We start from the raw sequence: 16,944 nt of genomic DNA on the forward strand, positions 1-16,944 counted from the left end.
TGCACTTTACTTTATACTTTATACACTTTATATATATATATATTTATTCAAGTTATTATTAATCCTTCACTGCACTGTCTTTGTCCTCTGTCTGTTGTAGCTGTTGTTATGTGAAGAAAAGATTTATGGAAAAATGCATACGCTGTAATTGCCAAAACAATTACCAATGTGTTTACACATATGGCTTATTAAAGGAATCTGAATCTGAATCTGAATCTGAATCTGAATATGGGTTCAAATAAACCTTCAGTATTGGAACAATATAAAAATAAATTTGACTTGGGGCTTTGTGCTACAAGTGGTGGTTGCCGTGGTGGTGGTTGCCATGGTGGTTGCCGTGGCAGCGCTCCATGTGCAGCGTGTAGAAGGCCCACGGCTCTGGGACGTACATCACTCCGGGGTACCTCTTCCTCAGGATGCGGTCGTTCCACAGGCAGGCCACCCAGATGGCCACCAGGCCCAGGGCGGCGCGGAAGCCGTGCAGCAGGAAGAGGCCGTTGCTGTCCGGGACGCGGCCCCTCCGCTCCTGGTGGAGCACCGTGGCCGTCATGGCGAAGAAGGTGAAGATGAAGAGGATGAACGTCTGGCCCTCTGTGATCAGGTACCTGCCGGGGGAACAAAAGAGAGGGGGAGAGATTTGCGGTTCTACTTTGGGGGACTTTCATGTCTGTACCGTCATGATAGTAACTGCAAGAATCGTGCCATGTACCATCGGTATGGTGATTGAAATTGAATTATACCATAGTGTTGTTTAACCACTTAAGCATCAGACGTCGCGGCACTTTGCGCTCGTCTGTCAGCTCCGGACAGCGTTTTTGTCGATCAGCCAATACATTGTTGGAAAGTTTAATTTTCCGCCTTTCGATCGTCACCTCACTCAACCTATTGTGTGCTTCCAGTCTCGAGTTACAAGACCAAACATCAGACGAGCGTCATTTGACAAGCCATTCGGCCGAGTGACCACGTCCGGTTTGGCCGGGTCCTGACCGGACCAGTCACCGCTGATGGAGAAAATGATTGACCACCGTTGTAGCCAATGAAAATTCTGGAGCCAACGCTATCCCTTGCGGGGGGCTGATTGCAACGGGAAGCCAGGGAAGTCCTTTGTTTTGACTGGAGCCTCGGAATCAATGGAAGCGGGCGGCCATTTTGGATAATCATGCTGAATTAACGCCGGTACACACATTACAAAAACCTTTGTAAAACACACATTTTTCGTGGGATTGTTATAAACTTTGGCCCTGTACTGTTGATAAGATTTCAGGCTATGGAACCGTTGTGTTTTCCAGCTCCTACCTCTCAGCTGGAACTTAAAAACAGGCATCTGGCAACAAATAAACAGAAATGTGGGTACACAAAACTTTTACTTCAGTGTGTTCGAACCTGTAATTCTATTGCATTAGCACTCAGTGATTCGTTTTTGTTGTGGAAGAAAGTTCAGATGTTTCTTTTCAAAAAGAGACCATGCATGTGCTATAAGTATAAAGTATAATAAATCGCAAATGACTTTGGGTATGCAATCGTCAGGCGTGTTGTGCAAAACTAGCCCCATTTTTGCCCGATGCATATCGGCATATAGTACAAAAGTGGTACCATCATGGCGATTGTCGTGGTTGTATCGGAGGAATAATTCGCTGGTGGATAGTTGATAATTACAAATGTATTAGGATAAAACACAGGAGATTGGCTTCAGAAGACCAGAAGACCGGAAGTCCTGGCCTGGGACCCCGGAAGTGGCTCCCAGAATAAAGTTGTATGTCGATATTTATACACACCAAAGGAGTGTGGTCAGGGGACCGGGTAGGAAGGAGATAGGAGGATGAGACATGGGGGCGGGGTCAAAGGGAGGGGCTGGAGAAGGTGGAGGAGGGAGGAGGGGTGAAACATGGGGGGCCGCGAGGGGGAAACCTCCGTTGTCTTTCGAGTTTAAATAAAGGTTTGTAATTTAAACATCTGTCTTCTTTGCTGCTGAAACACTGCAGACTAACTTCTCTTATCTCAACTTACAAACAAAAGTTCTAGCAAAAGTTCAATATTAATGTTGACAAACTGACCAATAGTAGACGGCGCTGGGCACCAGGAGGATCCAGGCAGCCGATGGCATGTTCTCCTCCTCCTTCGTGTGCGTGAAGCAGCCGGTGAAGTAGAGGAAGAGGATGAGGAAGAAGGGAACATGCCTTTGGAAGAGAAGGTAAAAAAAAATAAAAAAATAAAGAGGTTAAATATAAATATATATATCTTTATTTTTTATTTTTTCATAACTGATTCAACTGTATGTGAAAATTGGGTCTCTGGAACAGGACTCACTACAGACCCTTTCACTACCACTATATCACAATGTTTAAATAGAGCCTGGGTTCAGTACTAGTCAACATCACAATGTTTAAATAGAGCCTGGGTTGAGTACTAGTCAACATCACAATGTTTAAATAGAGTCTGTGTTCAGTACTAGTCAACATCAGTGTTTAAATAGTGTCTGGGTTCAGTACTAGTCAACATCACAATGTTTAAATAGAGCCTGGGTTGAGTACTAGTCAACATCACAATGTTTAAATAGAGTCTGTGTTCAGTACTAGTCAACATCACAGTGTTTAAATAGAGCCTGGTTGAGTACTAGTCAACATCACAATGTTTAAATAGAGTCTGGGTTCAGTACTAGTCAACATCACAATGTTTAAACAGAACCTGGGATACATTTTATTATTTTTTTTAAGTAAACCTGTCCTTTAAGTCAAGGTATACAATATGTCGCTTACCACATGAAATGGCCAAGATTCTCATCATAATAGTGAAGGAGCTCAAAGGAATCGATCTGTAAAAAAAACAAAGAAGAGCAATAAAATCAACAAGGTCCAATAATCAACTCAACTTTCCTCTTACTCAGTGGGCGTTTCTACATTAAAGATAGAATCTGTAAAGCCATCAAACAGCCAAAGGTGTGCCTCCTGGTTTCGCACGTTGTTTAGGTCTGGAGGAGCGAGGTGCGCGGGTGGTACACCCTCTCCCACGTACCATCTCACACTTTGAGTTCTAGAACCCCAAGAGAACTACAAAATAAAACATGCACACCTGAAAAGGTCGAAGGGTCAAAGAGAAGGAGTGTATATAATACCAGGGAGGCGGGTTTGAGGTTCTTGATGATGGGGTTCTCTCTGACGGACAGGTGGAGCTGGTAGCCACTCAGCAGCAGGCGCTGGGTGATGGAGTCACCCACCAGGTGGATGCTGGCGCCTGTGACGCAGGCGATGATGCAGAGGTGGATGGCAGAGCGGGGCAACGTCATGGGGCTGCGCTCGATCAGCTGGAGGAACCGTTAGCAAACGTTCACATAATCATAGTAATCATGATAATCTTAAAGGAACACGCCAACGTTTTGGGAAATTAGCTTTCCGTCTTCTCCAGAGAGAGACAAGAATAGTTTCCTCTCTGTGCGTTCAGTAGAAAGCTATCTGGCTGCCTGTTAGCCTAGCTTAGCACAATGAATGGAAGCGGACAGTGCCGGTTAGCCTTCGGGAGAGGTGTTAGTTGGACTATGCCTAGGCTAACCGGCACTGTCCGCTTCCATTCATTGTGCTAAGCTATTTATTTATATTTACCGCATATACATATCTGTCTGTCTACAGTATCTGTCATATACATACCTGTATATAATCCTTTCTATATACCTACTTATACACCTGCATATAATCCATATAACTCTGTATGATAGAATGTACAATAATTCTGTATATACTGTATATATTTTTTTATTCTTACTGTATATATATCTATCCACCTGTCTGTACATACCTGCACAAAATCTGTTTACATATCTGTAGATACTATATCTATATCTGTACATATTCCTTACCTACTCTTAGTAGTCATACCGCTGGCCACTATGACTTCTATAGTGTCTTTATACCTGTAGCACTATTACTCAGCAGTACTCTTTATATATTTTAGATCCGGTTTAATCACCTGTACATTGTATATTACTATTACTTTACTCTCACATTTGCACTCTGGTTGGATGACAACCTTCTTTTCATTGTACTGTACTTGTGCTGTATAATGACAATACATTTGAATCAAATCGAATTTAACCAAGAAATGACACAGTATAATTACATATAATGACTTGTTATTACCAGAAATTACCAAGTACTTTCTGATAATGTCTATGTATTGACAAAAATTATGACTTTGCTATTTTGGTACTTGTTACGACCCTGGCTCATGGGCACGCAACCTATGTGCAAACCAACACCAAAACCCCGTGTTCTAACTCAAAATGCTACTATATCAAGGAACTATTAATGTAAATGTAAACTAATGTACTAATGTAAACCCAACGGACACGGACTGGAAGAATGTGACAGCTCTCCCTCTAAGCACCGACCCTGCATGTGTGTTACCAGGGTTGGTTTTAAAGATACTCCCAGCAGGTAACCAATCAGCACTAATTGGCTAATTGGCAGCCCTCACCTGCATGCCCTGTGACACAGGAGTGATCAGGCCTGCCTGCACAGTGACACAGGAGTGATCAGGCTCGTGGTACATAACACCTCCCCCACCAAACTGGTTGCCCCAGAGGCAACCACCACACAACAACCCATAAACAAAAACAAAAAAAACAACTGTGACCCATTAGTTGTCAGGGCCACTACCACAACAGCGATAGCGGGTCGGCCCCTGTCGAACACGACCACCAACCGTGTTGTATGCTCCCTTTCAACAGGCCCCTCCACCGATACCGATCTGTCAAAAATAGACTGCAAACCAAAATCAACCTGAGAACTGCGCTCAACAGAACAGAACACAGCAAAACAAAAACCATAGATCACTGATACCACCACCGCGCCCATATCCATCCCACCTGGCACTGGCAGTTCAGGATACTGCAAATCGTGAACATCCAGAGTAGGATGTACCGCCTCAGGTACAGCCCCAGCGTACCGGGAGCATGGCAGTACGACAGTCACAAAAACGTCTGGAACACCATCTAAAATGGCGTCACCCAAAATAACATTGTCCTGATCAAAATCAAAATGGCTGCCACTCAACAGACCAGGTCGCGAAGGCGGCTCCTGCTCCACAGGACACAGGTAACTAGGGTGACCATCACACCTAGTGCATGGCAGAGAATCCGTGTGGACATGTGGATCAATGTCAGAATCATCAACTGACATACTGGGACCATCCCTGCCCACAAGTGAAACATTAGGGACAATAGAGCTACTGTGGGAAGGCTGGCAGCCTAAGTCAGGCTTAGTAGCCTCTCCAACTAGAACAGTGTCACATGAAACAACAGCACCTCTCATAGCATCCTTCCCACACTCATCCTCCAATTCGTTCGTGGCCTCAGCCTGAGACACTGCGCTGCCATATCATCTCCTGTCACATGCTTCTCCGGCACGCATGTCAACTCTGGTTTCACCACCGGGCCTAACACAAAGCCATAATCAAGAGAATCATTATGCAGAGGTACATCCACAGTGTGCTTTCCAAAATTCTCAACAGGTACACATTTTAATTCAACAAAGAATGTGTCACTAAGTGTAATGTCCCAAGTCGAAGTATCAACAACATCACTTTTGTCCTTTGACATTTCCCGTGCCACAGCACACACAGGGAACACTCCTGGATGTTTCTGTGCCAGCTCATTAGGGACCTCAGAAACCACAGGAATGGGAGCTACAACCGGAGTAGCCAACACTTTGTCACCAGCCAAATCATTCCCTAGAATGAAGGACACCCCCTTTATGGGAATGTGAGAACATACCCCCACAACAACATTGCCTGATACTAAGGGAGAATTGAACGTGACCTCATGCAAAGGTGCATCCACAAATCCACCCCCAAAGCCCCGAACAACGACACCGGAATGCAAAGAAGAGTTTTCTGAAAACGGCAAAACCCCCTCCAGAATAAGGGACTGAAAAGCACCGGTATCTCTCCAAATTGTTATAGCCTGTTTGGACTCTAGTGCATTAGTCAGGGAAACAAATCCATCCATCATAAACCTTGAGGAACCCTCGAGCTCTTTGTCCACACGTTTGATACTCCCCCATCACCATCTAACGTTGGCATAGGCGTTCTGCATATGGTTTCTACCAGAGCCACGGTTCTGACATTTTTCTGCTCAAGCACCGGGCACCCAGCAACGATATGACCAGGTTCTTTACAGTAGAAACAGATAATCCCTTCTGGGAATGCACCAGCAGAACCACCCCGCCTAGGAGGTGAAGTTAACTGACCAGCAGACACAGGTTTTGGGAAACGGCCCCCCTGAACAGGACGCCTATCCCCGGACTCAACACGGTAGTCCTCCAAAAACACGGACTTGTGTGTCAACACAAACTCATCAGCGAAGACAGCGGCGTCGCCTATCTTCGATACTTTACGCTCATTTAGATGTGTGGAAACGGTATCAGGAACACATCTTTTAAACTCCTCTAGGAGAATCAACTGCCTAAGCTGCTCTCTTGACTCTGCCTTCTGAGAAGTGCACCACCTGTCAAACAGGTTCTCCTTCTCCCTTCCAAATTCAACATAAGACTGCCCCTCCGACCTGCGATAACCTCTAAAACGCTGACGATAGGCCTCGGGGACCAACTCATAAGCCCTCAATATGGAAGCTTTAACAAGCTCATAATCAGCGCTTTGTTCAAGGGACAGAGCAGTGTAGGCTTCTTGTGCCCTACCAACTAAAACACATTGCAGCAGCAGTGTCCAGGCGGTATCAGGCCACTTCAATGTGGTTGCCACCCGTTCAAAAAGGGGAAAATATCTTTCCACGTCTTTCTCAACAAATGGTGGCACCATCCTAATATTCCTGCCTACATCAAAACCGGAACGTGACTCTGGATGCAGAGCACCCGCCTGCAAGGCAGCATGCTTATATTCAAGCTCCTTCTGTGCACGCTCGTGCTCCAGCAACATTTGTTTCTCCTTAAACTCACGCTCCTCACGCTCACGCTCATGCTCACGCTCCTCTTTCCTCTCTCTCTCCTTAAGCTCACGCTCCTCTTTCCTCTCTCTCTCTCCTTAAGCTCACGCTCCTCTTTACTCTCTCTCTCCTTAAGCTCACGCTCCTCTCTCCTCTCCTCACACTCTCCCTCTAGCTGCCTTTCCTTAAACTCCAACTCCCTAATCCTCCACTCACCCTCTACACCAGGTAATAGCGGAGACGCGCCAGACGAAGGAGGCTCCTCCACCCTCTCCTCAAGCACCTGCTCCCTAATGAGTAACACCCTTAAAGCACTCAAGGCAGTCGGCTTCAAACGTTTCTCACCTGCAGAAAGCTCTACCCTGTAGTGTACAGCAAGTTCTAGAAGTTGTTCTTTGGAAAACTTCTCCAACATGTCATGAGACGGGCGATCAACAAAGTCCTTGATGGAAGCCATCGTCACTGTACCAGCCACCACAAGCTACACACTTTACCTCACAGTCACGAAGAACCACTAACGAACCACGAAGACCCCCCTAACGAACCACTGAAGAACCACGAAGAACCACTGAAGAACCATGAAGAACCACTGAAGAACCACTGAAGAATGCTAAATGCCAATAATAACCACCAGAAGGGAACGCGGTGGAAATGTGAGCTATACGGAGCGCACCTTCCTAGGTTGCAAAAAAATAAATAAAAATAAAACACACCCACCCTAAATAGACGTGTCATACACGCAGGGTGTTAGGTGCTACCAGGTATGCTCACCAAACACTCAAACAAACAAAATAAATCCAACAAACAATTCCAAACAGGTGCGCCTTCTAACCTGATATAACTACATATGCTTCTACGTCTAAACTGCAGTCAAAACCGGCCCACCACATGTCTACCCTAAGAAACACTAAATCAAGCCCTACCACACTACCTGTGTTTTCTGGCCGCCCTAATCTACCTACCCTTAAACTAATGCCCTGTAGACCTAACCATCTTCAACCACACCTGCTACCAGTCAAAGATCATACTTGACCATCCACCCGTCCAGTACATGATACGGTACCAGACAAGCAGATGGTGCTAATCCCTTCCCTGACTGCCCCAGGAGTACGTGGTGCACAGGACGCTAACCAACAACCAGAAAATAATGTCCCTATCTACATGTGGTGCCCACTAAACTATATATTTTAACAGCATAAGTAGTCACATCAAATTACAAACAAATACGGCATACTCACCTGTTTGACGAAAACGGCTCAAGCCCCCACGTTACACACTATGTAACGAACACCACCCAAACCATAATACCATGACACCCTGTGTAACACAAAAAAAAAACACCAAACAAAGTTCTAGGGGTAAAATATCCCGGACAAGCGCCCAACTGTTACGACCCTGGCTCATGGGCATGCAACCTATGTGCAAACCAACACCAAAACCCCGTGCTCTAACTCAAAATGCTACTATATCAAGGAACTATTAATGTAAATGTAAACTAATGTACTAATGTAAACCCAACGGACACGGACTGGAAGAATGTGACAGCTCTCCCTCTAAGCACCGACCCTGCATGTGTGTTACCAGGGTTGGTTTTAAAGATACTCCCAGCAGGTAACCAATCAGCACTAATTGGCTAATTGGCAGCCCTCACCTGCATGCCCCGTGACACAGGAGTGATCAGGCCTGCCTGCACAGTGACACAGGAGTGATCAGGCTCGTGGTACATAACAGTACTGTGTAGTCATAATGTAACATTAAACATTGATTTAGTTTGAACAGTCAAAACGTGAAAAAGACTGTTATTATGACAGGTCCATCTTACATCTAATGAGTGCTGGTAACTGAGGTCAAATGAATGGAAGCTAACAGCTAGTGAAGTGATCCACTTCCATGCATTGTGCTAAGCTAGGCTAGCTTGCAGCAGGATAGCTTTCTACTGAACGCACAGAGGAAATTGGTGTCTGACTTTGGAGACCAATGAATGAATGAATGAAAACTTTATTTAACAGATTGCAGAATGGGTACAATACAGTACGGCTCAATACATACAATTGTTAAGGGGATGCAGACCTGAGAAAGACGTTTGTCTTGTTTCCATCAGGGTCCCCAACATTTCCCATAATGTTGGCGTGGTCCTTTAACACCAAGGATCCTGACCTCTCTCTAATAGTCACATGGAGTCTATTTCTATTCCTATTTCACATTTTGAGAGCGGTTTTCCACTTTCAGGCCAGGCTGTGAGGGCTGCCTCCTACCACTTGGCACGAGAAGACCCTCCCAACAGGGTGAAACCAAGCGAATGAACAGACAGCATCTCAAGCTATATGCCTTTCTTTCTTGACCCACCAATCACAACCGTTGCTTTCCTTGGTCAAACTAAGATTTGTTCTGGACCCTCCTATCACAAGAGTGTGTTTCCTCTGTCAAGCTAAGAGAGGGCGGGAATTGAGCAGGGGTGTGAAAAGTACAGGGTACCGTCTCAAAATCGTACTCAAGTAAAAGTCAGAGTATCAGGCTAAAAACACACTTGAGTAAAAGTAAAAAGGTTTCTACTTTTAAATGTACTTAAATACTAAAAAAGTAAAAGTAAAAACTTTCTGATAGCAGGTGTTTAATCAAAGATCCCCGCTTTCTAGTCTTGCACAAGGACCAATCAGCATGGGTATGGGCGGGTTAATTTTCCATTGATGGGGATTTGATTGGCTGTTTTTAAATAAAGTGCGGCCACAGGATTAATAACGTTAACGTTAGTTCGGCCAGAGAAACAAAATACTAATTAAAATTATTGGACCTGCGAGATTTGTACTTTGTACTTTGTAGGTCTGCATTTTAAATGTAAGGAGTAAAAAGTATGTTTTTTTTCTGTGAAATGTAATTGAGTAAAAGTATACAAACCTAATGATACTTGAGTAAAGTACAAATCCCCCAAAACAGTACTTAAGTATTGTAACGAAGTACAATTACTCAAGTACTTTACACCCCTGGACTTGAGATTGTTCAGTTGCAGGTACGAGCCCTTCTGCTCGGGCCATGATCAGTGCTGTGAAACCGTATCTGTGTTATTAGCAGGTAAAAGGCAGAGACTCCCTACTATCACGCCATTCCGCACCAGGTGGCATGGTTTTGCATGATGTACTGGTAACAGAAAATATCTTTCACCTGTAGTTGAGATTAGGGTTAGGTGTGATGTCTCATGGCGTGACAATAGCCAGTCCTAAACGGTGTCTCATTCTAGAGCAAAAATAAAAAAGAGTTTCCTCACTTGAAAATATTTTTTCTGTGAAACACTGAGCAGTTACTTCTTGCGGCCACCGGGGGCCGCCGTTGCGTAAGAGATGACATAGTGGACTTTTGAATTGTAATGAAAAGAAGGAACCGCCCTCTGAGATGACTGGTGAATAAGACATGTCCTGGATGTTAACCCTTTCACTACCACATGGTTAACCCTTTCACTGCGACAATACATAAGGTTAACCCTTTCACTGCCACACTACAGACGGTTAACCTTTCACTACCACACTACAGACGGTTAACCTTTCACTGCCACACTACACAGGCATGCGTTGTTCATGGGACGGGGTAGCACGGTGTGGGACCTCACTCGCTATTTGCATATCAATAGCTCCGGTCGTCAGGTGTGTTAAATACGTTCTCAGACACATTCACACCTAACCTTGTTGTGAAGACGTGTTACATTCCATTCGTAGAGGCAATTAGGCACTGTCTTTAGTCTGTGCCCAAGCGAGGGGACATTAAATGCGCATTCGCGGGAGCGCGCGCACGCGCAGGAAGCGCGCGTGCACGTGGTGCGTGACACCCCAGATGATTTCAATAACGCACCACTGACACTACAGACGGTTAACCTTTCACTACCACACTACAGACGGTTAACCTTTCACTACCACACTACAGAAGGTTAACCCTGGCTTTCACTATCACACTACAGACGGTTAACCTTTCACTACCACACTACAGAAGGTTCACCCTTTCACTATCACACTACAGAAGGTTAACCTTTCACTACCACACTACAGAAGGTTAACCTTTCACTACCACACTACAGAAGGTTAACCTTTCACTACCACACTACAGAAGGTTAACCTTTCACCACCACACTACAAAGGTTAACCTTCTGTAGTGTGGTAGTGAAAGGGTTAACACTAGTTACCTTGAGGAGCAGGAAGGGGGTGATGATGTTGTAGGCCATGTGGAGATACTCTCTGGCACCGGGTCTGTTCAGAGGAAACCAGTCGGACGGGAGGATGATCTGAAAAAAACATCATGACACGAAAGACAAAAGATATATATATATATAGTATCAGGTGCAGTTGGCTCATGGACAAACTTCCTTGTGTGAGATCAATGTCTGCTGTAGAAATCTCCCCCATATCTTGTGTCTGGTCTTGAATTCACTTCTGGAGGGGAGCGGATCCATTGTCTGATATACACAGTGGTGGAAAGTAACTAAGTATTTTTACTCAAGTACTGTACTTATGTACAATTTCGAGCTACTTGTACTTTCCGTGAGTATTTTTATTTTAGGGAACTTTATACTTTTACTCCACTACATTTCAAAGACTATAGACACTAGGTGGAACTAGGGTTGAATATGTCTCAGGGGGGACTATAGACACTAGGTGGAACTAGGGTTGAATACATCTCAGGGGGGACTATAAGACACTAGGTGGAACTAGGGTTGAATACATCTCAGGGGGGACTATAAGACACTAGGTGGAACTAGGGTTGAATATGTCTCAGGGGGGACTATAGACACTAGGTGGAACTAGGGTTGCACATTTTACAAAATGATGCTCAATATCTGTGGAGGCTTACTTCGATTGCTTCGATTACTTCGAGATTACTACTGCATTTACAACACAGAAGATTATAGCAATAATTGTTTGATTCTCTTGTTTTTATGATCGTGGGAAGCCAAAATCCTACCTATAGAAAGTCGATTCATTGATCAGCCCTAGTGTGTTCGCTCCATCAAGTTCTTACCATAACGAGTGGCCGGCCTAAGTCCAGACACCAGTTCTGCAAGGTGAAGCTGAGCCACAGGTCCACGTGAAACTGGGGCTTTAACACGGATGAGTTCTCCTCTCTGGACCTGTTACAAAACAACATGGATGAGTTCTCCTCTCTGGACCTGTTACAAAACAACATGGATGAGTTCTCCTCTCTGGACCTGTTACAAAACAACATGGATGAGTTCTCCTCTCTGGGCCTGTTACAAAACAACATGGATGAGTTCTCCTCTCTGGGCCTGTTACAAAACACATGGATGAGTTCTTCTCTCTGGGCCCGTGCCTGTTACAAAACACATGGATGAGTTCTCCTCTCTGGACCTGTTACAAAACACACAGATGAGTTCTCCTCTCTGGACCTGTTACAAAACAACACGGATGAGTTCTCCTCTCTGGGCCTGTTACAAAACACACGGATGAGTTCTCCTCATGGGCCTGTTACAAAACACACAGATGAGTTCACGTCCTGCACCTGTTACAAAGAAGAAGGTAGCATGTTAGCGTGTAACAGGAGATGAGCCTGATGTTTTAAGTTAAAGGGGGATTCCACCTAAAGTGATTTAAAATGTGTAGTTGTTCAAAAGTGTAACGAAAATGTCCCAAGATAATTGCTTTCATATTGTTGTATACAGTACTATTGTTGTATAAATTCTAAATGGCTGCAGTCGTAGTGATTTAATACATGTCACTGTGGTATAGACTGTTGGCAGATAGTGATTTAATATGTGTCAGTGTGGTATATAGACTGTCTCTTCACACAGAGCAGAACCAGGCTTATTGCAGGCTTCATGACCAGGTTGTATAGGCCTTTTAGTGGTCTACAAAATGCTGATCTGAGCTTTTCACACAGAACACGAAGCCGGCAAAAAGCTACCTTTTTTCTCCATGTCACACACAAATCATTTCTGATAGGGGCCCATTACTAACAAGATAGTAGGGTATCTATTAACCAGAACATCTCTCTCCATGAAGGGTCCCTCCTTAGTTCTTAAAAATAATTATCGATGCCCCCCCCCCCCCCATTCATAAATACAGTTCAAAATACACAATTAGTATGGACACACAATAAATACTTCAGAAGAAAAGATGATCTTTAACTTGTTATTCTACATCTTGAGGACCACATAGTGTGGGTGACCCAGCCTGCCAAGTATGTGCTCACATGCTAAATTCTGTTTCTATATAGCAATTACATTTGTTTGACTTTGAAATAAAACTTTTACTATGGCATTGTATTCAGTGTCATAACAAGGACTCAAACGTCACTCCTCTCACTCCACAAGAACAGCTTCTTCCCCTCTGCAGTGAGCCTCATCAACAAGGCTCGGGACCCTCACTGACACCCCCACTGTGTTGCATTAACACACCCCTACTGGACTAAATACTTGCATAAACAACCAAACATACCTGTTCATACTTCACTGACTCATACTCTTTGCACATAACTGCCCAATTGCACAGCCTGGCCCCTGGCCCATTCCTATTCCTATTTTATTTGTATTGTACTATATTCTATTGTGCTATATTTAATTGAGTTTATATCCCATTTAATATTATTCAACCTCTTTATTTACAGTTGTACAGCCCTGGCCTATATTTTATTTTATTCCATAATTATATTATATTATATTGTGCTTAACTTGAATGAATGAATGAATGAATGAATGAATGAATGAATGAATGAATGAATGAATGAATGAATGAATGAATGAATGAATGAACACTTTATTTAACAGATTGCAGAATGGGTACAATACAGTACGGCTCAATACATACAATTGTTAAGGGGATGCAGACCTGAGAAAGACGTTTGTCTTGTTTCCATCAGGGTCCCCCATTTTCAATTCATATAGACATTTATGACATACACAACATACATGACATTTATGGCATAGGGACATATAGGTATTTAGTACTGATACATTTGTGACATAAACGGTATTCAAATATACAGTACTGTTACCCCTAGATCCTGACAGAGTATATACATATGATGGGGAGGGGACTGTACATTAGGAGGGGGTGGGTGGGTGGGAGAGAAATATACATACGGTGGGGAGGGAATATATACATGCGGTGGGGAGGAGACTGTCTATTAGGAGGTGGTGGGGGTTTTGGGCATTTACGGTGGCCAGTTTCGAATTGCAGCCTCCCGTAGGTGCTCTTTAAGAGCGGTTTTGAATGTGGGCAGGGATTCACATTCCTTTACAGCTTTGGGTAGGGCGTTCCACATTGTTGTGGCATAATTGCGAAACGTGTTTAGTCCCTTGTTTGAGCCGAATCTGGGTTTAACATGATTTGTTGAGCTTCCTCTGGTGTAGTGGTTGTGGTATTCACTGACCTTTGGGCAGTATTTTGACATGTACATGGGCACCCCGGTCGTATAGTGTATCTTGTAGACCAGGCCCATTGCAAGTTGCTGTACTCTGTCGTCTACTCTAAGCCATCCTAGGTTGTCAAAGTGGGCAGGGGTGAGGTGGGTTCTGGGGTTCAGAACCCACCTAACTTAGTTTACACATCTCAACATTGAGACCCCAGTTGGGGGACATGAACAAAAGTGGTGTTTTGGAACCATACAATGCTTCATAGATTGTATTAAATTACATTATTTAGTCATACTTTTTAGTCAAGATGTTTAATAACACTATGTATGTAATTATCAAGAATCATATGACACATTTTACTATAAATAAATCCCAAATTTCACTGCTGGGACTTAAACATGGTAGTTTCAGAAACACCCATATGTTATTTAATAATAATAATAATAATAATAATAATAATAATAATAATAATAATAATAATAATAATAATAATAATAATAATAATAATAATAATAATAATAATAATAATAATAATAATAATAATAATAATAATAATAATAATAATAATAATAATAACAATTGCAATGATGATTCTCTGCTTCCGTGGTGGAATAGACCTAAGAAGTTGGTTAATAAAGAAAAGAAAATATATTTCTCAAACCTAGACGTAAAGGTCGCGGCACAGTTCTGGCGCCTCCGGAATGATGAGGACATCTCTCCTCCTCCACTGGACTCTGAACACCACACTCAACTTGGACGAGTAGAGTCGCAAAATAAACCCCAGGTCCTGTTCACCTCAGAGAGACAGCTCCGTTTGACTGACACCGCAGGCTACATGTGTTTATTGACATGCCATTTATGACAAGTTGAGAAATCATTTGAGCCTCGTCCTTCTGGCCTTTGGTATTAATTCCGTTACAAAGAGCCCTTTGGCTCCATGGGAAACTGTGATGCGTGAGATTAGTTAGTTGCACAGAGATAAACCGATCATCTTTAGCCCCTCCTCCTTTTATTAGACACACTGCAACTGGTTTTGACGCAGTATAATTACGGTACTAATGCTCATAAAATGGATAGCTGTATCACTTTTTTTTTTAAATCATTTATCCTTGTATTTTCTGAAATTTCTTTCTACATGTCATGTTCTTTCCATTCCTTTTGCATGTTTCCCCTTCATCCGATACATCCAAAAAGGAATGGTGAATTATGATGAATTGAAAATGGGGGACCCTGATGTAACCAAGACGAAAGTATTCCTCTGGTCTTCTGCATCCCCTTAACAATTGTGTGTATTGAGCCGTACTGTATTGTACCCATTCTGCAATCTGTTCATACAATTTTCAATCAATCAATCAATCAATGGAAAGAACATGAAATGTAGAAAGACATTTCTGAAAATGTCACGTATAAAGTATAAATGTACATTTATTACAGTGAAATGCAACTTGTTCCATGTTCGCGGATGACTCAGCCCTGCTGGTCTCTGACAAGAACAAGTTACAGGTTGAAAACCCCCTCAGCTCTGAACTAGGCAAAATCTGCACCTGGCTCGCTGATAACAAACTATCAGTACACCTGGGTAAAACAGAGTCCATTCTCTTCGGTTCAAATAACAAACTCAGCAAGACCGACGGCTTCTCAGTTACAGTGGGTGACAATATTGTCACAAGGAAAGATGAAATTACATACCTGGGTTCCATCCTAGAGGCAAATCTTTCCTGTGACAAAATGGCATCCAATGTAATAAAAAAAGTCAACCAACGAACTAGATTCTTGTACCGGATCTCCTCTCTGGTAAACAAGAATACCCTGAAGACTCTGGCAGGAGCACTCATTCAAGGGTACTACGACTATGCTTGCACCTCATGGTACCAAAGCACCTCAAAGGCGCTAAAAACAAAATACCCACCCAACCCCACCCCACCTACCCAACCTCCTCCAATGTACAGTTTTTACGTCAAATGTATATACTCTCTTTTCTGGACTCTTTTTGTATCACAAACAGTACTGTATTTGCAAATCTGGTATGTCATAAATGTATAGATGTAGTAGGCCTACTGTCTATCTGTATGTCATGTATGTCGTATATGTCCTGATGAATTGAAAATGGGGGACCCTGATGTAAACAAGACGAAAGTCTTTCTCTGGTCTGAATCCCCTTAACAATTGTGTGTATTGAGCTGTACTGTATTGTAACCATTCTGCAATCTGTTAATAAAGTTTTCAATCAATCAATCAATCAATCAATCAATCAATCAATCAATCAATCAATCAATCAATCACAAACATCACAAAACAAACTGGTCAGACTACTGCTTGACATTACTCCTAGAACCCACCTCACCCCTGCCCACTTGGACAACCTAGGATGGCTTAGAGTAGACGACAGAGTACAGCAACTTGCAATGGGCCTGGTCTACAAGATACACTACACCACTAAGGTACCCATGTACATGTCAAAATACTTCCCAACGGTCAGTGAATACCACGACCACAACACCAGAGGGAGCTCCACAAATCATGTTAAACCCAGATTCGGCTCAAACAAGGGACTAAACACGTTTCGCAATTATGCCACATCAATGTGGAACGCCCTACCCACAGCTGTAAAGGAATGTAAATCACTACCCACTTTCAAAACCACTCTGAAATAGCACCTACG

At 43.3% G+C, this 16,944-nt stretch overlaps 1 protein-coding gene across 1 annotated transcript; it reads right to left on the reverse strand.

Annotated features, from left to right (window-relative positions):
- Positions 1-292: 292 nt before the first annotated feature.
- Positions 293-12,058, reverse strand: LOC311245268 (ceroid-lipofuscinosis neuronal protein 6 homolog; the record flags this gene model as incomplete). Its single annotated transcript, XM_084335104.1, has 6 exons — positions 293-605; positions 2,055-2,177; positions 2,757-2,812; positions 3,113-3,301; positions 11,100-11,198; positions 11,933-12,058. 6 exons carry the CDS (start codon positions 12,056-12,058, stop codon positions 293-295), a joined length of 906 nt encoding a protein of 301 aa, XP_084191230.1.
- Between the last annotated feature and the right edge of the window lie 4,886 nt (positions 12,059-16,944).

Source organism: Notolepis coatsorum (genome assembly GCF_963971535.1).
Source record: "Notolepis coatsorum genome assembly, chromosome: 18".
In the NCBI taxonomy this organism is placed as follows: Eukaryota; Metazoa; Chordata; class Actinopteri; order Aulopiformes; family Paralepididae; genus Notolepis; species Notolepis coatsorum.